The following is a 23,755-nucleotide window of genomic DNA, read 5'->3' as shown; positions in this document are numbered from 1 at the left end:
TCCAAACAGACTCTACCTTTTGCTGTTGACGGACTGGCATACATAAACCCACTCCTACTCAACTTCTCACACACACAAACTCACACACACATCCATAAACCCACATACAAGCATCCTCACTAAAGGACACGCTCAGTGCTGTTAACGTTCAGGCATATTTCTGTGGTCAACACTGCCCCCTAGTTGACATTATTTGGTACTGCAACATAAATGCATACCAGGAAGAGCTTTAAGGAGCCTCATGGGTAAAAAAGACCCCTAGCGGTACCAAAGCGAGCAAGTAACAAGTAAGGCTGTCTCCTCTGCAGTGGAAATGTCTTTAAATGCTAGTGATTTTTATAGAAAGGCTGAATCATCATCACAGTTGACACACACACAGACACGCACACTCGTATAGCAAGGCGACAATGTGTTTTGTGTGTTGGGGTCAGTGGCAGTTCATGCAGTAGGCATGGTGGCTAAATATACCAGCCTTGTCTGTACAATACACAAGAGTGTTTATTTGCCTGTCGGCCTGTCTGTCTGGGTTTAATTGATGAGGTAACTCTGTGCAGAGGCGTGGGCGGTCAGATAAACACCCACGTTAAGCTCACTTAAACAGGTTTAGTCTGCTCATGCAAACATGCAGTCTACAAAGGCAAGAGTGGACTGTTGTGCTAGGCCAAGGGTTTTACTGCAGGGAAACGTCCCCATGCAACCACTCTGTGTCTGTGTGTTTCTATGACTGTTTATTTGTAACTATGTGTGTATGTGCTTGTATTCAAGTGATGAGAAGGAGCTCCCTCCAGGCTATTTATTTAATTTAAATAAATGAAATATATTTAATGTGTGTCTTATATTTGTATTTATATATTTAATATAAATGTGTCTGTGTCTATATACAGGGTGAGTGGTGAGAAGAATGTTCAGGGCTACCTGCAGGATATATCTTTAGTGTATATAATATATATATCTAACGTGTGTGTGTCTATATACAGGGTGAGTGGTGAGAGGATGCGCGGGGCTTCCTACAGGCTATATATTAAGTGTATATAATCTATATTGTGTGTGTATACAGGGTGAGTGGTGAGAAGGATGCGCGGGGCTTCCTACAGGCTATATATTAAGTGTATATAATATATATTGTGTGTGTATACAGGGTGAGTGATGAGAAGGATGCGCGCGGCTACCTACAGGCGTTGGCCACCAAGATGACGGAGGAGCTGGAGGGTCTGAGGAACACCAGCCTGGGGGCCCGTGCCACGGTGAGACACACGCACACGTGCACACACAAACACACGCACACGCACATACATGCAGTACGCTCATAGGTGGGTACTTGGTTAGGACACGCATGTCCATAATGTAAATACAAACTTAACGACTTAACTTTACCTTTTGTCCTTCTCTCTATATCTCCCCCCTCTCTCTCTCCCCCGCCTCCCCTCTCTCTCCCCCCTCCAGGACATGCCGTGGAAGATGCGTCGCTTCGCCAAGCTGGACATGTCGGCCCGTCTGGAGCTGCAGTCGGCCCTCGACGCTGAGATCAGGGCCAAGCAGGGCATCCAGGACGAGCTCAACAAAGTCAAGGCCTCTAACATCTCCACCGAGTGGTACGTATTACCTACTCTTCGCTTTATGTCAATGCAAAACTATCTCTCACTCTCTCTCTGTCTGTGTCTATCTGTGTGTATCTGTCTGTCTCTCGCTCTGTCTCTTACTATTTGTGTCTCTCTGTCCCTCATACTTGTTGTTTCTCTGTTTATGTCTTTATCTCCTCTCTTCTGTTCAGAGAAAAGTAAAAACTGCCAAGCTAATTCTGCCAATGTTCGCTCAGCCAGCTTACTAGCAAGCTAAAGCCCCTAATGTGTGCTGCCCGGTCCATTAGCTTGCTAGCATGCTACAACGGCCATTTTCCACAAACTATTCTCACCATAAAGACAATTTCTTGAATTATTAGCATTAATAATGTTGTATTATTATGTACTTTCATAAACAATGCCTACAGCAAAGCTCTGTCCAAATGTGTGTGTAACGGTTTTGTCACCCCCCCCCTCCCCAGTAAACTACAGGAGGTGGAGAACAGGAACCAGGACCTGCTGTCTGAGATCGACCGGCTGAAGAAGGAGACGGAGGAGATGAGGCTGCGCCGGGGTGAGCCCCCTTTATGTCACCTTTAGGGCCCTCATGGGACCGGAATCACAGGGGAAGACGAGGCGACCTTTGAGAAAATAGTTGAATATTGAATAATGTTGCTTTGAAACGTGTCATTTGATAAACATTATGATATCACAGCGTGTTAGACATACCAATCTTTGTTAATTGATTGTTTTACTAACATAATCTCTCTAAATCAGGGAAATGTTTTAATATCTTTTAAAAGGGAATGGTCCCACTTGTCTATTCTCTCATTTAAGAGTACTGATTCTTACAAATATTGGGAAAAGGTTTTACATCACCTCTGTTTCCGCGATGGGTTGAACTATTGACATATTTTGTCTGAGTTCAACTCCCGGACCAATAACATCTATTGTCCAACATTTGTTAATTATTTTGCAGAAGTAGATAGATGTTGCAGACAGACATTTTGTGTGGCGGATTTCCCTTTAATTTACTTTTTCCATTTCTGTTAATGCATGTGTTTAATCGTAGCCTCTTCTAATCCTATCTATTTTATAATTGTTTGTATTGCCAGGAGTTAAACACCAAGATTCCCAGAATTCCTTCCTGGCGTTCCTTAACGCCCCCACCTCAGCGCTGGACCAGTTCGATGTAAGTTCCAGACAGTAACCCTACACTACAAACTGTGATATTAATCCAATCGTTCCTTCATAACATATCCAACATACTGTCGGATATTGTGTAAATACTGTGCTTCAGAGTACTTTTATTAAGCTGGTATTTATTAACCACTTAGTTCAAACATGACTTGTTTCTTTTATAGTTCCCTGAGCTGCATTAGTTCCATCTTAAATCATTTATTGATTATAATTTCATTTTTTTTGGCCTCCAGTACTTCTATTTGTACTCAGTACTCAGTACTGCATCTCCATTTGGTTTGACGTATTTGGCGTATGATTTTGTCCTCCATTTATTTCATATCGTTCTGTTGTCGTTGTTTTTCTTCTCACTCTGTGGTGCATCAGGACTCGTTCTCGTCCTCCTCTTCTTCTTTAGTAGAGTTTTGGGAAGACGTAAGTTCAATCCCAGAGGTCAATAGGTCGTTCTGTGTGTGGTCCTAGCTGTAGCAGTACCCTGTAGAAGCGCTGTCAACGTTTAGACTAATTGTTTCTGTCTGTGAGAGGAAATGTGAGCGAGGAAAGGTGAGCGAGGAAAGGAGAGGCTGTATGTGTTACTGTGTTTTGTGTGAGTGAGAGAGAAAGAGACAATGTCTGTGTCTGTGCTCAAACTGCTCGTAGCTAGGAGCTGAGCTGAGCAGCCGCAGTTGGTAGTGCCCGATAGCATGTGGCTGTCTTGTTGTGTTTCATCCCTTCATTATGATAGTCAGTGTTCTCCCTGTTTGGCTCATGTCGCTAATGCTAGCCCTTGGCTCCCTACATAAGCAGTGATTCACTCCGAAGAAGCTCAATGAGCTAAATGGTGGAAAAATCATCGTGAGTGCTTTTCCTCCGAGACGCACTGCCTAAGTGTTAAAGAAAAGGAGAAGAAAGAAGAAAAATATCAAGTTTCTGATTTTAAACCTAGTATCAGACTGGTATCCAAAACTAGACGTGTATACTACTATCCTGTATTTCCTCAAGGTCCACTTTGAACTCATTGCATTTAACACGTACTGTACAAACACATTTTTAATGCACAATAAAATAACAAAAATAAAAATCCATCTGCTTGAGAGAATAGAATGCACGAGAATCTATGAAAAAAAATTCCTTCCCAAACCTTTCTGCGGTGGCCTTTTACAAAAGGTCCTCCTCTCTCCCTGAACTCTGTCTGGATGTTGTTGGCAGCCATTTTCCTTTTTTCTAATATTCAAACTTCTCTCTCTCCGTCTTCTTCCCCGCAAAGCGCTCGCCCTCCGTCGGCCCGAGTAGCAAAGGCAGACGTGTAAGCACCCAACCCCCTGTTCTGTCATCGCTGTTGTCACTTCCCCCGACACACACACACACACACACACACACACACACACACACACACACACACACACACACACACACACACACACACACACACACACACACACACACACACACACACACACACACACACACACACACACACACGTACGAACACACACACACACGCCCTACATCTTCTTTCTTTGTGTACCCCTTTCGCATGTATGTGTGCTTCCGCATGGTTTGCAAATACAAAAATGTTAATATATATACACTTGCAGCTTGCTTGTTTTTTGTTTTTGGGAGGAAAACCCTAAGACATTGTGGTTATGAAAATGCAGAAGAGAAGATGTCCGCCTAAAAGCTTCAAGTTGCTCTGAGCTTCATGGGGCTTGTTGCAGTGTTTGTGTTTTTGTTTGTTTGTTGGCTATAAAGTGTCTCTGTGGCGTTCTAACGTACACCCTGTGGCGTCTGAAACCAACCACACTCCCAGAGGGATCTGTTCTTTGTCGTTGTGCGGTCAAACAGATTAACTTTATTTGTTGGTTTCCGGTGGTGTCTGAAGTCCGGTGGTGGATGCTATGTGACATATTAAAACATATAAGTGTTTTTTTCCTGTCCTTGTGGAGTGTCCCCCGGTTTCACATCATGGAGGAATAACCTGAAACTCTTATTTTATCTATTTTATCGCCTCTTAAATGAGTCCCTCTCCTCATTTTCTTCTATTCCCTCTTGGATATTTTCCTAAACCTCCCATCCCTCCTTCTGTCAGTTTCTGATGTGTTCTGTTCTCCTCCTCCTCCTCGTCCCTGGTTCTCCTCTCTCTCAGGTGGACTCTGTGGATAACTTCACCCCCTCCAACACTCCATCCCGGGAAGATGACTCCAAATCCCACCTCAAGTCTCGCTCCCGCTCCCCTTCCATGGCCAGTGACCTGGAGCCCATTGAGGTCGGAGGAACTACTGGTTACCATTTAATGTTCCCTCATCGAGCCATATGCTTTGACTCAATTGACTTGCAGTGATTTTAGATGTTATTGAGGAGCAAGTAGGGGATTGGGGCATCTTGCACGGGGATGCCTTCAGGTAGACGGCGGACATTGGGGTTTGAACCCATAACCTTCTTTTGCTTATTGTCTTGAGAGCCAAGTTGCAGTACAGTCTTGTGAACATGAGGGTACAGAATCAATTGAGCCTTTTGCAGTCCAACATGGCAACATTGAAGTTGTCCTCAGTGTTCCGTTACATTAGACCAGAGGTCACCAACCTTTTTTAACCTGAGAGCTACTTCATGGGCACTGAGTCATACGAAGGGCACCTAGTTCTACACACTCTTCTGAAATAACATATTTGCTCACTTTGCCTTTAGTTATATATTACTATTAATGATTAATGATACTCATCTATGTGAATACATGTTAATTAATTAAGTCATGTTAATGATTTCTCACAATAATTATCGACAATGTCTTAAAAAAGGTGGGAAAGAGTTGTTCGAGAATGAGTAGTGCTATTTTTCGAACAGGCCTGCAGGCGCCTCATGTGGTCCCCGCGGGCGCCATGGTGCACGCGTGCACTGTGTTGGTGACCCCTGCACTAGACAATTGAAATGAACCAGAAACACATTAACCTCTTTGATTCCTGTGTTGGTTTTACAGTTGATAGACCACTCGCCTCGCTCCGGCCAGACGCCCACTCTACGGTCTGGGGGCTACGGAAGCATCGGACGCTCCTCGCCCAAGGTGAGGCCCACCCCGTCACCGTGGAAACACAAAAAAAATGAATATTAGAAAAAGAAAATGGCGGCCGACAATATCAAAACAGATTTGGGGTCGGCACTATAAGCACTATACTATCCTGCCCACGTTGGTTACATATATTATATGTTATGGTTATATACCCGTCCCCATCCCATGTTAACCCTGCTGCTTCCTCTCCGCAGCCCAAAGCCCACCAGTTTGTGGTGAAGTCCTTCAACACGCCCACCAAGTGCAACCAGTGCACCTCCCTGATGGTGGGCCTGAAGCGCCAGGGCTGCACCTGCGAAGGTAAGGGGGAGGGGAGGGTAGGGGGGGGAGCAGGGGCTGCTGGAGTAGAGAGGGTGAGGGGGGGAGAGAGAAGGGGGAGTTGGCGGAGGTCGAAGAGCGGGACGAGAGAGAAAGGGGGGAGGTGGAGGAGAGGGAGAGCGATCTTGACCTATATTATAGATGTAGGTCAAGAACTGATGCCTGAAATATAACCAGGGTACAGAACAATGGACATCTCACTACCTTGAGCTTTTGGGGTTAAAAAAAAGTTGCATTCCTTTCGTCCTCGTATCCCTTCAATGTTACAGTAGTCCTAACATGAAACAAGATGGCCGTGTCTGTCTGCAGTTGAAGCTGTCATCTTGTGTTCTTTATTTCCATTCGACGCCTGCCTGTTCTGCACAGCGAGTACGTAGGGGTTTCACTACCTTGAACCCGTGTTCAGTCCTCCTGTCTTCCCCGTCTCCTGCTCCTCTAGTGTGTAACTTCTCCTGCCACGTGACGTGTGCCGACAAGGCCCCGGCCGTATGCCCGGTCCCCCAGGACCAGACCAAGGGGCCCCTGGGAATCGACCCCCAGAGGGGCATCGGCACCGCCTACGAGGGCCATGTCAGGGTAGGTCATCCTGCGTGGGCCCCTACCCAAGGCCCTGGCCTCCTTTTGGCTTTGTTTAACTTGATTTAACTGTGTGTGTGTGTGTGTGTGTGTGTGTGTGTGTGTGTGTGTGTGTGTGTGTGTGCGCAATTCTATGTACCAATCTCCCTAGAGTCTGCCTGTATAAAGTTAAAAAAAAGATAGGTATCTCTACTGCGGTGTATTTATATACAATACTCTATGAAGTAGTTCATCTACACATTAAAATACTCTCTATGTTCCTGTATGAATCGACACATAAGGTACTGTCTATCTACTGTATTTGAGGTACTCTAAATACAAAAGTACTGTGTTTATCTTTATTGTTCATTGTTATTGTCTTAATGTATGCACCTTATTCACCAAGCCAAATTCCTGGTTGGTGTAAAACCCTTCTTGGCAATTAAATCCTTTCTGATTCTGATATATTGCGTACACTCCACGCTTTAAGTGCTCAGTCCATCTATATGAAGTGCTCGGTATCATGTACCAGGGCCACATCTACATGGTATGTGTATCTATATAAAGCACTGTACATGCTGAGGTCCCCTCTATGTGTGTCTATATCAGGTCCCCAAGCCCACAGGGGTGAAGAAGGGCTGGCAGAGAGCCATGGCGGTGGTGTGTGACTTCAAGCTGTTCCTGTACGAGCTGGGGGAGGGCAAGGCGACCTTGCCCAGCGTGGTGGTCAGCCAGGTCATCGACATGAGGTGAGAGAGGACTACAACTCCCAAGATCCTCCTCCTCCCTCTGGAATTGAAATACAATTCCCAGAAATCATAATTGAATGTACAGGAATCTAAATTTAATTTCAAGCGTACCGGTAATTTCCATAAAAATCCCTCATTCCACAAAGTAGGCCAGAAATTGAATTTCTGAAAATGCAATTAGGAAAAGCACATTTTCTTGAGTTGGTGTTTCTTGCGAACAAGGTGACTTTGATGCATACGTCATCCTGGGTGTGAACCATTTTCTCGTTCTTTTCTCCAGAGACGAGGAGTTTTCCGTCAGCCCAGTGTTGGCCTCGGATGTCATCCACGCCAACCGCAAGGACATCCCCTGCATCTTCAGAGTAAGTCCCCTAACTAGCTTCTGTAAGTCAAGTCTACTCTGTCTCAGAGACGACTTATGCACCTTCAGAGTAAGTCCCCTAACTAGCTTCTGTAAGTCAAGTCTACTCTGTCTCAGAGACGACTAATGCACCTTCAGAGTAAGTCCCCTTAACTAGCTTGAATTCAGGTTCCCTCTGTCTCTAAGATGACTAATCCACCGTCAGAGTAAGTCTCATCAACTAGCTTCCACAAGTCCAGTTAGCTCAGTATGTCAGATGACTTCTGGTGAATAGTCGCAATGTCATGTCGTTGGGACATATTCTATGGAATATTAAATAGGAGCTCTTATACGGAAGTAACGCAATCAAATATGAAGATTATTATTGATATTATTATTATATTGCTTAATCCAAAAAATTACAGCGACAGATATTTGAACACACCACAAGACAGCATATCCACGACCATTATCCATCTCGGGAATCTAGGGCCCCCTTCGGAACATAACCTTTGACCTCCGCCCCCGTGCCCCCTCCAGGTGACGGCGTCGCAGCTGTCCCCCACGACCAGCCACAAGCCGTCCATCCTGATGCTGGCCGACAGCGACCAGGAGCGCAACAAGTGGGTGGGGCTTCTGAGCGAGCTGCACCGCATCCTGAAGAAGAACAAGCTGAAGGAGCGCTTCGTCTACGCCCCCAAGGAGGCCTACGACTCAACCCTGCCGCTCATCAAGACCACCCAGAGCGCCACCATCATCGGTAGGCATGAGCGCACACGCACACACACACACACACACACACACCGTGTATGTGTGCGACACTAGACACACTATGATTAGTATTGATCCTGAATCAATCTAAGTATCCCGTAAGCTATAGACAAGAGCATGTAATACCCTATGCTCCTACGCTTGTAAAATGGAGGCGGTTGTTGTGATGTGTACGCGGTGACTATTATATATATAACAAGCGATCTGTAATCTGCTCATTTGGACCGTATGACACAGACACTGACCTCTCGTGCCCTAAGCTGGCCTACATAAGATGACTCCAACCTACTGCTCATTACTCTGATACGTCCTCCCAACCAAGAACACTATTTTTACATCTTATTATCTTCCGCTCTCCTGCCTCCTCACTCGATCCCAAGAAAAGCGGTTGGCTTTAATAAGCTCAGATCGGTTCAGTGCTGAAACTACAACTCCTGGTCAGAACATTATACCTCAGTTTCTTGAATTGTCTTGTCTTGGAAGCTAAACAACTCACTCTTTTTTTTTGCACGCTTCCAGATCACGAGCGTGTTGCCCTTGGCAACGAGGAAGGCCTGTATGTCATCCATGTTACCAAAGATGGTGAGAACAACCTGCCAATACGTCTGTCTCCATTATTCCATTATTCTGTTCTGATGTCCAATTTGTGACTCCTAATTCAATGTCCTAATGATTAATTACTCCTTATCTCCTTCTCACCCCATTTCCTCCTCTTAACCCTTCCTCTCATCTTGTCTCGCTTCCTCTCTCTCTCTCTCTCTTTATTTTTTCTCTTCCCCCCCCTCCCCCCGACAGAGATCATCCGTGTGGGCGACAACAAGAAGGTGCACCACATCGACCTGATTGGCCAGGAGCAGCTGCTGGCCGTCATCTCGGGGCGCAACCGCCACGTGCGCCTCTTCCCCACGCAGGCGCTGGACGGCCGGGAGACGGACTCCTTCAAGCTGCCGGAGACCAAGGGCTGCCAGGCGCTGGTGTCGGGCCCCGTGCGCGGCGGCTCCGTCACCTGCCTCTGCGTGGCCATGAAGAGGCAGGTCATCTGCTACGAGGTGAGCGGGGGGCGGGGCTCAGTGGGGACAGGGTGCTTGCTGCAGGTTGTGTTGGGTTTTGAATGGGGTTCCCACTCTGATCTTTTGAACCTATTTTCTTTCTCTGTTGATGCTCTTGTTACTTTTCCTTTGTCTTCTTTTTTTTCCCCTGCTCATTTTTAACAAATTTTCTATTTTTCCAATCTTTCTTCTGTTTATTTCGTTCTTTCTTTGCTTCTTTTCAGCCTTCTTTCGCTATTTTCTTGTTCCTTTTTAATTTATTTTAAATTGCTCTTTATTTGTTTCTTCATTTCCTCCACTATTTTTCTCTCATGTTATCCCCTACTTGCTGCTTGCTACATGCTACATGCTATGCTACATGCTACGCCCTGAGCCTGGAGGCTCTAACGTGTCTCTCCTGTCCAGGTGAACAAGAGCAAGTCTCGGCACCGCCGGGTGAGGGATCTGCAGGCCCCGGGCCACGTCCAGTGGATGGGTCTGCTCAACGAGCGCCTCTACGTGGGCTACCAGGCCGGCTTCACCCGCTACAGGTAACCCACGACCAGGAGTCAACAAGCCTGTCCTGAGCCTAGCTTACTTTAGCTTAGCTTAGCGTATCTTGGTTTGGTGTGGGTTAGCTCTGCATTGATTATTTTTTCCTCTTTTATAAAACAGGTAAATAACTACCGGTAGTCAGAACCAGTCCATCTTGTCTTAGCTTAGCTTGGTTAAGTTTAGTCTAGCTTTGCTGAGCTATTCTTATCTTAGAATAGCTTCGGGACACAACCTCAGGTCCCTGTAAAATCCGCTTTCCGTGTCCGTCTGCCTCTCTCGGACCTCTGACGTTGTCCCTCAACCCCCTCCATCGCCCCCCACCAACAGTGTCCATGGCGACCACTCTCCGGTCAGCCTGCTGCACCCTGACGACCAGACGCTGGCCTTCATCGCTCAGGACGGCCTGGACTCGCTGTGCGCCGTGGAGATCTCCAGCAAGGAGCTGCTGCTGTGCTTCAGCGCCATCGGCCTCTACGTCGACTCCCAGGGCCGCCGCTCCCGGCAGCAGGAGCTCATGTGGCCCGCCACGCCCAACGCCGCCTGTGAGTGGCTGTGACCCCGGAACCCCCGGTCTCACCGGAAGCAGGAAGTGCATCGGGAAACTAATCGCCTTTAAGGCTTATTTATGATTGTACGTCGACGCAAGGCAAGGGGGTTTACGGACCGATTGCGTCCTTGCGGACCCTCCTCGCGTCCACCCCAAGGGCCTGACGTGCTCATCACAAAAAACTGTAACCTTGTGTCGAGGCGACGCAGCAGCAAGGGCTGTGATTGGTCCGCTAACTAACACCAGACGCAGAACCAAAACAGATCACGACTGCGTCGGGGCGACTGCATGTGATGGTCATTACGTAATGGTCCTAAACGTCCAACCATAACTAAGCCTTGAGGAGAGAATGAACCCACAAAGATTGTCATTTGATGGTTGTATTTGTAAAGGCGTTGCCTTAAGGCAGTGACGATCTTAAAAGGCTTCACAGACCCACGTTATTCTACACACCCACTAACCGTCATCGACATATGCATCATACTCACACCTTTAAATCCCCTTTATACCTGTGAATCACACCTTTACCTTTGAGATACATCAGTACCTGTGGATACACCTATACTTTTGAAATTCACACCTACCTGTGAAAGACACATGTGCTGTGTATTCACACTGGCAGAACAGGAGAGCAATCTTCTGAAACAACAGAACACATGCCTAAACAAGCCTTGATTTGCTTTCATTACATCGCGAAATGTCTAAAATGAGCAGTCTATTGCTGCGGGCAACGCTGCTCAACAGCAAAACATGAGCACGTACAGTAGTCCTATGTAAAACCAGCTCTGCCACTTCTTATTCTTCCTCCATCCCATAATAACAAAGGGTTGTTGTGTTCCCCCCGGCAGGCTTCAACGCCCCCTACCTGTCTGTGTACAGCGAGAACGCCGTGGACGTGTTTGACGTCAACACAATGGAGTGGATACAGACCATGCCTCTGAAGAAGGTCAGTACTGTGTGTGGCCGCCAGTCATTGTTAAAGTGTAACCCTAGCAGGACTAGAGCCAAACTGCAGGGACAGCGCCCTCTAGGATGAACCACGGGTAACTGCAATGATCACCTCTAGCCTATATCTACAGTGTTGTAAGTGCATCAGGTTCACCGAGAGTTCAACTAGACGCCGCTCCTACGTACTTATTGTTTGTTGTACATCCTGGCACTTAATATACACACACTAATTACTTAGTTAAAGTTCTAAGTTCTGTAGCATCTTATCCTAGCTATCTTTGTTGTATACCGGGAATGGGTTAACCGAGCTATTGTTAGTGCTTTGCACCTGGTTCTAAGAAAATCCTTTCTGTACCGACAGAGATTTATTGGTTCATCTTCTTCTGACAAATGTACTTATTGCAAGTCGCTTTGAATAAAAGCGACTGCTAAATGCCCTAAATGTTAATGTAAATGTAAATCAGGTGCTTTGTTTGGTTAGTCTTGATCCATTCTAGGTTGTGTGATCATGTCGAAGCTCCTGCACAGGTGAAAGGTCGAGGTTTAGCATACCAGCACCTTCTTGAATAAACCCTATAATGTATCATAGTAGCATGTAGCGTAACACTGAGCGCCTCTTCCTGTGGTGGCGGCTAGGTGCGACCTCTGAACGTGGACGGCTCCCTGAACCTGCTGGGCTTGGAGACGGTCAGGCTCATCTACTTCAGGAACAAGACGGCGGGTAAGCGCTCTGAAAGGCCTGCAGTAATGTGTTCGATTGAGAGGCCATTTTGTTTTACAGCACGTCAACGGTCTGTTAATATTGGGGGTAGCAGAAAAGATCCTTCATTCAATGTCGTAACTCCTGATTGATATGGTATCTAAGGTGTAAGGATAATGCTAACACTAGTTTTTACTTCCTATAGAACTATATAGGATAGCATAGTGTAGTGGTCAGGTTTGTTCGATCCCCAAGTGTCCAAAGCCTAACTTTCTGGCATCCTCAAGCCAAATATCGAACCCCTACCTGATCTTTAATTTGATGTATCCAGAATTCCCTTTGATTCTTGAAGTCACACTTTTGCTAAAAAGCGTCTGCTATGACTAGTACATTTTTCAATATATATTCAATATATAGATATTTAAATCTACAGTCAACCTAAATTATCCTAAACCATTCCAACATCCTGAACAAGGTTCCTCTCCTCCACGCTGACGGTATGATAAGTGTTGCCTACCAGACGCTAGGTGCTGGCGATGTGTAGCGGAGGGTGACTATCTGTGTGTTTCGCTAAACAGAGGGCGATGAGCTGGTGGTCCCGGAGACGTCAGACAACAGCAGGAAGCAGCTGGTGCGCAGCATGAACAACAAGCGCCGCTTCTCCTTCAGGGTCCCCGAGGAGGAGCGGCTGCAGCAGCGGAGGTTAGCCTAGCGCACGCGGCTAAGCTAGTCGGCTGGCGCCCAGTTACGCTACACCTGCGATGCATGACATGTGGAATAACTTAGACATTGCAATATACACTGTACATACTAGGTACTTTCCTTATTGGACACTAGAAACATCGTAGTATACTACTGCATAATATTCACAGTACTACTCAATATAGCCCTTTGCAGTGAAGCCTCACAGCGTACTATTATTTATAGGGTTTATAGGATATAGTATGTAGGATGTTTTTGTGTAAAAAGGCAGCGTGTAGACTCTATATGATTCACATGTCTTAATATATAACTTCCCCTTCTTTATTACGACACACGCACACACACACACACACAGACACACACAGACACACAGAATGAACACAATGTGTAAACAGTGCACATTACAAACAGAGTATATTGTTGTGAACACAGTTTATAATTGAACCCCAACATTGGAGCAGATAGTCAAAGTTGCCAAACCGCTGCATGGCCTAGATACTGCAATACTGTGACCTCAGGGCTTATCGGGAAGAATCGGTGCTCCATCTCCTCTCTAGTCCCTGTTGAATAGAGCCCCGTTCTGGTCGACTGACCTGCTGCAGGCACACTCACCCTTTTCTACACACTATCACCTCAATAAGCCCTCTGACGCGCACTGCTGCACCTATTATGGGACACGGGACCAGAGAGAGAGAGAGAGAGATTGTGTGTTTTTAAGCGACATTTTGCCCATTTGGTGTTTTGTATTCCGTGACTTGTCTTGAATTACAGTGGATCTAATGGTAAGGTAGGCATTTTTTGGTCTTATTGTTGAAATTCTCTCCTCACACACTCAATTCTCCCTATGCGTGTTACTAGGGAGATGTTGCGAGACCCAGAGATGAGGAGCAAGCTGATCTCCAACCCAACCAACTTCAACCACGTGGCTCACATGGGACCAGGAGACGGGATCCAGATCCTCAAAGACCTGCCCATGGTACACACACACACTACTGCGCACACACACACACGCACGCACGCGCGCACACACACACACGCACGCACGCACGCGCGCACACACACACACATACTCAAAGCACGCTCTCACATGCACACGGCACACTCATAGATACACAATTCTATCGAGAAGAACACACACACAGTAAATACTTGCATGGATTGACATGAATCCATGACCAGACAGTTAAACAAGCACACACAACACAGACAGAGCACATGTTATGCTATAGGATCGACCTGGAGTTTGCGACCAATCACAGCGCGTACGTGTGTGAGTGCACGTTAATGCACCCTCCTCACCCCTGCTCCCGTTGCATGTTGTGTGTGTCCTGTGTCCGTGTGTGTGTCCCGTGTGCGTGTCTAAACCAGAACGTGCGTGTTCAGGAGAACCGGGCGGGGTTCAGCGGCTCCGTCAGCATCCCCTCCATCACCAAGAACCGGGCGGAGCCGGGGCGCTCCATGAGCGCCAGCAGTGGGCTGGGCATCCGTAAGTACCGCCTCCTCCAGACTATAGACAGGACCCTCCTCCTCCAGACTATAGACAGGACCCTCCTCCTCCAGACTATAGACAGGACCCTCCTCCTCCAGACTATAGACAGGACCCTCCTCCTCCAGACTATAGACAGGACCCTCCTCCTCCAGACTATAGACAGGACCCTCCTCCTCCAGACTATAGACAGGACCCTCCTCCTCCAGACTATAGACAGGACCCTCCTCCAGACTATAGACAGTACCCTCCTCCTCCAGACTATAGACAGGACCCTCCTCCTCCAGACTATAGACAGGACCCTCCTCCTCCAGACTATAGACAGGACCCTCCTCCTCCAGACTATAGACAGGACCCTCCTCCTCCAGACTATAGACAGGACCCTCCTCCTCCAGACTATAGACAGGACCCTCCTCCAGACTATAGACAGTACCCTCCTCCTCCAGACTATAGACAGGACCCTCCTCCTCCAGACTATAGACAGGACCCTCCTCCTCCAGACTATAGACAGGACCCTCCTCCTCCAGACTATAGACAGGACCCTCCTCCTCCAGACTATAGACAGGACCCTCCTCCTCCAGACTATAGACAGGACCCTCCTCCTCCAGACTATAGACAGGACCCTCCTCCTCCAGACTATAGACAGGACCCTCCTCCTCCAGACTATAGACAGGACCCTCCTCCTCCAGACTATAGACAGGACCCTCCTCCTCCAGACTATAGACAGGACCCTCCTCCTCCAGACTATAGGCAGGACCCTCCTCCTCCAGACTATAGACAGGACCCTCCTCCTCCAGACTATAGACAGGACCCTCCTCCTCCAGACTATAGACAGGACCCTCCTCCTCCAGACTATAGACAGTACCCTCCTCCAGACTATAGACAGGACCCTCCTCCTCCAGACTATAGACAGGACCCTCCTCCTCCAGACTATAGACAGTACCCTCCTCCTCCAGACTATAGACAGGACCCTCCTCCTCCAGACTATAGACAGGACCCTCCTCCTCCAGACTATAGACAGTACCCTCCTCCTCCAGACTATAGACAGTACCCTCCTCCTCCAGACTATAGACAGGACCCTCCTCCTCCAGACTATAGACAGGACCCTCCTCCTCCAGACTATAGACAGTACCCTCCTCCAGACTATAGACAGTACCCTCCTCCAGACTATAGACAGTACCCTCCTCCTCCAGACTATAGACAGGACCCTCCTCCTCCAGACTATAGACAGTACCCTCCTCCAGACTATAGACAGTACCCTCCTCCTCCAGACTATAGACAGGACCCTCCTCCTCCAGACTATAGACAATACCCTCCTCCTCCAGACTATAGACAGTACCCTCCTCTGTTAGACTATAGACAGGACCCTCCTCCTCCAGACTATAGAAAGTACCCTCCTCTATTTAACATGGTCCAGACTATAGACGCTACCCTCCTCTATTTAACATGGTCCAGACTATAGACAGGACCCTCCTCTATTTAACATGGTCCAGACTATAGACAGGACCCTCCTCTATTTAACATGGTCCAGACTATAGACAGTACCCTCCTCTATTTAACATGGTCCAGACTATAGACAGGACCCTCCTCTATTTAACATGGTCCAGACTATAGACAGTACCGACCCATAATTTAACATGGACCAGATTATACAAAGTAGGGACCCCTAACTTTATGCTCCAGTTTAAACACCACAGTACTGACCCCTTACCATCCACTATAGTTTATGTATTAATCTATTGTTTGTTATACCGTATGTTTAATTTACATGGCATTTGATGAGAATTTCTTCCTTAACGCTAATTTGACCTTCTCAACCTTTCCTTCTCCTCTCTCGCTCTCTCTCTCCCTCCCCTGTCTCTGGGCCCTCCCCAGGCTCGTCCTCTCAGAACGGCAGTGCCCTGCGTCGGGAGCTCTCTGGCGGGAGCTACAGCTCCAAGCGCCACACCATGACGTCCCCGTCCGAGAGCTCGCTGTCGTCCGGCGGAGGCGGCGAGTGCGGGGACGCCCCGCTCTCCCAGTTCGACCGAGAGGTGAGCGAGAAAAGGACTACGATTCCCAGAAAGAGCGAATAAGCGGAGGCCATGGTTTCCAAATGAGGGCCTTCAAACACGAGCGATTCAGTATGAGCGCTTTCAGTGGCAAACACTAAAACACACTGTAGTGTCTCCAACGGGGTTTGGTTTGTGGTCAAAATCTGCACAGCTCACGACAAATCTTGGAGTTGCATCGTAACTTGACCTGGCTATTCGATTTTGGCAAACCACAAATTTGTAATTTGTATGAAAAGTGCTCACCTGAATTTCTGTTCTTTATCCTGTGCATTTGAGAATCTTCTTTTAAATGGTCAGAACTAGCGGTAACTCACAGCCACAAATCGCTGAAGTGATAGGGTCAGAGCTACACCATTAGCATACTCTTTTGGTCATGCGCTACTTAATGAAGGTCTGTTTTTCCCGCCAAGGGAATTGTTATTCTGACTCGAACCATCCAACTAACCCTTACCCTTGCTGACCTGTAGCAGTTAAGATCTCAACCTTAAGTGTATATAAACACGCATTTCATTGAACTCTCCCAAATGCACAACGACGACGGTGGTTTTCACTACACGTATTAGCGTAGCGACTCTAGATGCTAGCATGTGTGCTATTGGATGGAATCATGTCACATGTCGTACTTCCCACCCATACATCCCAGTCGTTTCCGCTCGTCTCCGCTCCGAGTACATTGGTTGGTCTGCTGTGATATCACACCTGCTACCACAGCTGCTTCACATTTGAGTTAAAGCTAGCCAGCTGAATCCAAGCCAAGCTTTTCTGCCTCGTAGACGCTGTTGCAACCCGGTTCCCATGTATTTTGAACAAAACTGGAAGACCTACAAACATATTTATTTTTGTTGTATTTCAATTCTTGCTAAATACCCTACTAAGAAAAGGTATTTTATGCCTTTTTAATTTAGAGTTTATAAAATATCTTTTGTCTTTGGGAGTACCCTTAACCCAGCCGTAATAACCATAATATTGAAGCCCATCTATCAAGTAATATCTGAACAACATAGTCTCCATTCAGAATGGGCTGGTTTTATGTTGGAGGAATAGGGCTTGTTGGGTAATGGCAGCCAAGCGATAACTCTTGTATTATTGCTTGTTAGCCTCCGCTGTGCCTTGGTTACGAGCTATCGGAATATTGACGCCAAATTAGCAAAGGATTCCAGTTTGCTAATTTGACTAATTTGCTAATAGCATTCCAGTCTCCCTTGAATAGATGTATAGCATGAATGAGTAAACATTTTCATTTCATCATCACTTCATTTAGTTTTATAGGTGTGTCCGCAAATTGTCCAAATTACAATGGACAACCTAAGTCCCTTTTTTAGGGTTTTAGTTTGCTTTCTACCATTTTTGGAGGATATTTTAGGGGAAATCTGACTCTAGTTCCTGTTTCTAGGAGTACACTACCTTAACTATGTTCCACATTAAGCTTCCAAATCCCAGCTTTACCATATAACACTGTGTACCGAATAAATTACACTCCTCAAGGCCCATAAGTGGAATCCACCTATGAGGTCTTGAACGGCTCTGGACAGTGTAAACTCCCATCTTACCCAACCAACACACCTGACCACCGTCATCCAGCCTCAAGAACCCCCCCAACCCGAACCCCCACCTCTCGACCCCCTCCACCTCAGACCCATTCCCAGCCTCGGGCTACTCCGTCCTGGCCCCCCATACCGCCATGTTTCCCGCCTCCCCCCTCCACCCATCCCCTGGCTCGGCTTGGCTCGGCAACCCCCCTCCCCCGTCCTCCCCATCCCCGGCTCCCCTCCCTCCGGCTCCCCCCCCCCAGTGGACGCCCCTCCTGGTGTCTGTTGGTCCCGGGTCATGGCTGAGTCTTGACTTTCCTCTGCAGTGGCAGGCGGTCTCGCCGTCGGAGAAGACCCCCGATCTGAAAAGGGCTTTAAGGACCCTGCTTAGTAAGATGAAGGTAATGTTGGAAAGAATGGACCAGCGGCTGGCGCACCTACACACACACGTAAACACGCACATTTTGCTGAACAATTGGAAAACCACAATAGCAGTTGAATGAGACGGACAAAAACATATCATGTACACGGTCACCGTTTTTCATTTTGCCCCCCCACCCTCAACGTCCCCATGGTTTCTCTGCGGCCCTTGGCTGGCTGTGCCATGCTTCTAGCAAATTCCCCACTGGCCTGGAGGCTCCGCCCACAACACCACTTTTCTCACTGGGACCGCCCACTTTTACCTCCCCACTCCTCGTTTCTTCTCATTGGTTGCCCGTTGTACGTCAGTCATTCCAAAGGTTCGCACCGACTCAAACTCCGCCCACCCACCCCTCCTACTTCACACCCACCGCTCCACCAATCACCAACAAGCACGCTTCCATCGTGAGCAGGCCAATCCCGAGCACGTTTGGGGCATTCAGAGGCGAGGTCTTGATGTGTGGCTGAGCACAGGACTCTCCCCGGGATGCTGTGATATGAGAGATGTCTGATGACCAGGGCTGGCATGGTCAGGGAGGCATCATGGCGCGTTTCAGGGTCCCATTGATTTGTAAGACAAAGGTTCTGTGTTGTCTTCTCAGGCGATTTAGCTGGGCATTAATTATCTTCATATCTATGCAGCGCTTTGATTGACCAAACAAATGTGTTGCTGAGGGTTGCTGAACTTCTAGATGAACTTCATCTAGATTTGTCCTGAAAGGCTGAAATACATGTGTTGCATTCATGTATTTCAACATCCCCTCAGTGAACCAGTGAAGAGGAGGTACAGCTAATATGTAGCATCATCGATACGTTGGCATAACTCTCACCAATATCACAGATGTTGATGATATTAGAAATGGGAAAGGATATAATGAGTAAAGTTGCTCTATGGTTTAGTACAGAAAATCATTTGGTAACCTTTCCCCTCAAGCATTTTCAAATATGATTTTCTTCATCCTAAATCCACTAACTTATAAAAAACACATTTTCTATCGATTTGAGCTCTAGAGTTTTCTATTGTATCTATTCATAATTAAACCGCTGACCAACAGAATACATTTACAAGTCAACGTTATTCAAAAAAATGTGTAACCACAACGATGCTACACTTGTGCCATCACCTTAGCAACCACTTCAAAAGTTTGTTGTTTTTAACAGTCACCGCTTGCGGCCATGTTGTTCGATACTTGCACACACTCCGATCACGCTATTTTCTTTGAACTGCATCTTTTCTTAACATATTTAGACGTCTTTTGGCCTTGGTCAAAATTGGACTAGAAGGCTAGTGTTGAAGTAGTCGGCGTTGGATCTAATTATTGTCTATCTACCTCCCCTCTCTATGCCTCCATCTCCCCCTCTCTCTCTCGCTCTCTTTGTCTCTCTCTCAGGACTCTGACTCGCCCCGTCACTCCACGGCCTCCAACAGCTCCACCTTCAGCAGTCCCCCCAGTCCCGCCTCGCCCCACAAGACCAAGTCCCTGTCCTTGGAGAGCACGGACCGCATGGCCTGGGACACATGAGCCAAGCCCCCTCCACCTCCACCACCACCTCCACCGCCGCCACCACCTCTGGTCCACCCAACCCACTCAACCCATTGACTGACAGCACAGGACTCCAATCCCTATCTGCCAACCAAGCCCTCAGGGCCCGCCCCCTCCTCGCCCTCCAACAGAACTCATCCAATCGTATCTCATCTAAAGGTTCCTCCTCTTCTGACGTCGTACCCAAAGAACTCATTGGCCAATAGTGTGCTGGCCTACATCGTCTCCCAGTATGTCTGTAAATACACGCTCAAAGGGCGGGTCTGGGGTCTTTCTTCTTTGGGTTAGTGGGTGTATGTGTGGTGTGAGTTTGCGTTTTTATTAGAAAAGGCATTTAAAGGATATAGAAAGAAATAACATCCGCAATACCCGTTGTGCCGCCGGCTCTTTCGCAAATAACTTTCCCGAAACATCGGAAACCTCGATTTTTCCGGTGACTATAACGGGCTGCGCCGCTTGGCTGAGTCACTGAGTTGCCATCGGGAAATCCGGTTTCCCGCCTATTTGAAAATCGCTCAATGACCCCCTCAATAGGCGACCGGCAGAGAGCAAATATGGAGAAGACATGATTCGTATTGTACATAGAACTCGCAGTGTTTTGATCGGACGAAATTTCCGTTTATTTATCGATCTTAGACTTGGAAAGGCGGGCTCTTTGAGAGCCAGAGTGAAGCGGTGACATATAATTTTTTACCTCGGGGAAAGAATTGATATTGAAAGACAGACGAGCTGCAATTTTATTTTATTTTATTTTGCTCTTCTAATTGACACTAGCTAGGTGCAGTGAATGAATTTTGACTGCGATACGGCAGCGTTACTAAGCAACGCATTACGGAGTGAGTTTTATTTCTTTTTAGAGACTTACGCCCCACTCTGTCATCTGGTCCGTAGGGATTGTCTTTTTTTTGGTTTCAGACGCGTGCGCGGACACTCAGAATACATTCGACACTGTGTGATGACATTGTCACGGCTCTCTTATGCTAACCTCTTCCTCACCGGGGGCCAGTGAGAGTGACCTCATCAGTAGAGCTCGGGACCACCTCCCATGTAGATGTAGCCCCCCCGACCGCCATCCGGACCACCAGTTGAACACCACACCAATTTACTCGGCAACAACAAAATGGATTCCCACCACAATAATGTATATAGAATCAAAGTAGAGAGTAATATATGATATGGAAAATACTATAGCGAAATACATGGGAGAGAGAGAGAGAGAAAAAATCCTTACTCTTTTGTTCATCTTTTTAAACTTTTGTTGTATCCTTTGGTCGAGTGATTATTTTTGCTGGGTTGTATTCACACGGAAGCCATTTTTAAACCACTTTCCAATGTGTTTTTGTTTCTTTCTTTTTTTTATTGTATGTATTACACATTGCGTGTTCGATTTTTCTTCACTTGGTTTGCGTTTTGGGTGAAGAAAGTTGTTATTATCGGTGGTCGAGTAAACAGAGGCATTTAACAAACATACACACACACACGTGTGTATGTCTGAAGCTCACTGGGTCAGTGCACGCACACACAGGCACGCACATACACACATACAGAAGTGGTGAGGGGGCCGCGTCATTCTGCTCTACCTTAGTATTCTCTTCTCCCCCGCAGAGAGAAGGCAGCCGAGTTTTCTTCTGAACTTTCATTGGTCGATCGGTGTGTCACGAATACTGGTTAATTTCCAACCAACCCTATGGTATCCCTGGTTCTAAAGTGGAGATATTTGGGGGCGAGAACTCATTCAAACCAAAAGAAAGAAGATTTGTAGATTCTGATCGCCTTGTGTATTCCGAAGACTGTTGAACTGATGCGTTGAGTCTGGACGAATTGAAACGCATTAAAGAAACTAAAAGGAGATTGTAACCATTGATTGGCGACGGAGAGGAAAGGTCATCCTTCTGTGTTTTATTTTATGTATTCCAGATCTCCTGTCATTTGTTCTTCAGACTATTTAACCTGTGGGTTATCATGTGTTGGTTAAATCTGGAGGGAAGCAGCAAGGCACTATTTATAGGCAACACAAAACAATTGAAAAGGATCTCTATTGAAATGTACAGGCGAAAGCTGTGAGGGGGAGGCTGCAGACCGCAGGTTACAGGGAAGTTACTGGCCCTCGTGTTTTTTTAACCTAGCCAACCAATCGCTTGTTCCCATCGGGGCTAAAGCCAAACACTAGCCTTTAGCACCGAGTGCTGCTATCCGGCCGTTATAACACATTGTAAAGTAGGCCTACTATTCAAAGACGTAGACAAAACACGCCGTCATCCACGTACGATGCTATATATGTTAGGCTCTAGAGGCAGACGCTCATAGCAATACCAATTTGTAACATGATGTGATAAAGTTATGTCTTGTAACTGTTGATGCCACTGATTTCCCTGTAAGCTGAGGATCTGCTTTGTCTGCAAGTACTCAACACCTGTTCAACCTCGTTTCTGGTCGAGGGTGTCTATCTCTTCCTCTGAGGTTGATTCCGGGCATAGTCAATTTGGATCATTATCATGGTTGAGCTCTACTACTGAAACCTCAGGGCTCCCTTTATGAAATTTGGGTGGCTACTAGTGTTTCCAATCCTAAGAAAGTAGCTTAACCATATATCGCTAAAAGCTAAACACACCAATACGTTTCTGCCCCTTTCCAAAATCGTCACTTTTAATTCCAATAGAAAATAATTCCTTGCTTGAAATTCAGCGTTTATAAGAATCATTTCTTTTTTTTTCTTTAGATACGAGAGTGCAATGTGAATTCCGACACTCCAGATTGTGACAAAACCTGGTTTTAATTCCAAGAGATCAGCACCTCCTATAGGGCATTTGTTTTAATTTCACCTTAACCTCACTATCAAAACTACCTTCTGGACTTTGTCTGTGTGGAAAGGATTCGAGGTCCATGGATACTACATACTGTATAGACCCCCCCCCCCCCCACTCAACCTGCTACAACGAAAATGTTTGAGGGAAAAAATTTAATGAACTCAGGAAATGTTGGAACCAATTAATATTTTCACAAAACGATGGAGATGAGTGTGCTAGAATTTGGGATTGATGAATGAGTGAATGAAGGTGTGAACCGGTGAATTGATGAGAAGAGAGAGAGAGAATTCTAGCTATAGTGTAGGAGGGTACCAGGTTTTGGGTGAAAGGATCAAGGTGGTCTAAAGGGTTTTTATGAAATTTTATTAAGATATAGTAGGGACGGAGCCCGTTGGTTTGACACTAGTTGTTGGCTGCGTTGCCACAGTGGTAGCCCCGAAGAAGTGGAGAATAAAATTTGCCTTTTGCATTTCAGTGAGGTCTTATCTACACTACTTTCTATATTGTTTTCCTTTCTTTCATATCATATTACACTTTTTGTTTTTGTTTTTCTAGGATTGCTTTGTAATAATTTGTACAGTTTTGCATGTTATAGATGTAATCTTTTTTTTTTTTTCTTGGACTTGGCTTTTTTGTTTTTCAACGGTTTGGGCGTTTTGTGTCGTTTTATTTTTTGCTGAGGATAACCCACTACAGGTGTTGTAGATTCTTTTTTGCACAAAAAAACATATTTAAGGTGTAAGGTCAATTCAAAAACAAAAAAAGAGATAATGTATGAAAGTGGCAGCCACGCGTATGTGGAGAACTCATGTTAATCTGTCTCCGATGTATTTCAATAAAACGGAGCGCTGTTACAAACACAACGATGCTGTGCATTTCTGTGTAGTATGTTTGTGTATA

At 46.5% G+C, this 23,755-nt stretch overlaps 1 protein-coding gene across 8 annotated transcripts in view; it reads left to right on the top strand.

The window, feature by feature from the left end:
* cdc42bpab (CDC42 binding protein kinase alpha (DMPK-like) b) overlaps positions 1 to 23,718 on the top strand; it is a 76,247-nt gene extending 52,529 nt beyond the window's left edge. For 2 of the 8 annotated variants that reach the window (XM_030344426.1, XM_030344427.1), the window contains 25 exons: positions 1,139 to 1,244; positions 1,444 to 1,592; positions 2,042 to 2,133; positions 2,675 to 2,751; positions 3,126 to 3,173; positions 4,006 to 4,044; positions 4,885 to 5,004; positions 5,713 to 5,796; positions 5,997 to 6,102; positions 6,560 to 6,696; positions 7,285 to 7,424; positions 7,705 to 7,786; positions 8,305 to 8,524; positions 9,055 to 9,117; positions 9,331 to 9,584; positions 9,990 to 10,114; positions 10,446 to 10,660; positions 11,514 to 11,611; positions 12,250 to 12,334; positions 12,892 to 13,015; positions 13,874 to 13,991; positions 14,384 to 14,501; positions 16,377 to 16,534; positions 18,411 to 18,485; positions 19,896 to 23,718. In XM_030344426.1, the coding sequence (XP_030200286.1) occupies positions 1,139 to 1,244; positions 1,444 to 1,592; positions 2,042 to 2,133; positions 2,675 to 2,751; positions 3,126 to 3,173; positions 4,006 to 4,044; positions 4,885 to 5,004; positions 5,713 to 5,796; positions 5,997 to 6,102; positions 6,560 to 6,696; positions 7,285 to 7,424; positions 7,705 to 7,786; positions 8,305 to 8,524; positions 9,055 to 9,117; positions 9,331 to 9,584; positions 9,990 to 10,114; positions 10,446 to 10,660; positions 11,514 to 11,611; positions 12,250 to 12,334; positions 12,892 to 13,015; positions 13,874 to 13,991; positions 14,384 to 14,501; positions 16,377 to 16,534; positions 18,411 to 18,485; positions 19,896 to 20,027 (2,965 nt within the window). In that variant the 3' untranslated portion in view covers positions 20,028 to 23,718. The remainder of the gene's footprint in view (positions 1 to 1,138; positions 1,245 to 1,443; positions 1,593 to 2,041; positions 2,134 to 2,674; positions 2,752 to 3,125; positions 3,174 to 4,005; positions 4,045 to 4,884; positions 5,005 to 5,712; positions 5,797 to 5,996; positions 6,103 to 6,559; positions 6,697 to 7,284; positions 7,425 to 7,704; positions 7,787 to 8,304; positions 8,525 to 9,054; positions 9,118 to 9,330; positions 9,585 to 9,989; positions 10,115 to 10,445; positions 10,661 to 11,513; positions 11,612 to 12,249; positions 12,335 to 12,891; positions 13,016 to 13,873; positions 13,992 to 14,383; positions 14,502 to 16,376; positions 16,535 to 18,410; positions 18,486 to 19,895) is intronic. The other 6 variants (XM_030344430.1, XM_030344429.1, XM_030344428.1 and 3 more) reach the window with 5 other exon arrangements.
* Positions 23,719 to 23,755: the final 37 nt, after the last annotated feature.

Source organism: Gadus morhua, chromosome 21 (genome assembly GCF_902167405.1).
Source record: "Gadus morhua chromosome 21, gadMor3.0, whole genome shotgun sequence".
NCBI classification, from domain to species: Eukaryota; Metazoa; Chordata; class Actinopteri; order Gadiformes; family Gadidae; genus Gadus; species Gadus morhua.
This window is presented reverse-complemented; position numbering and strand designations above follow the sequence as displayed.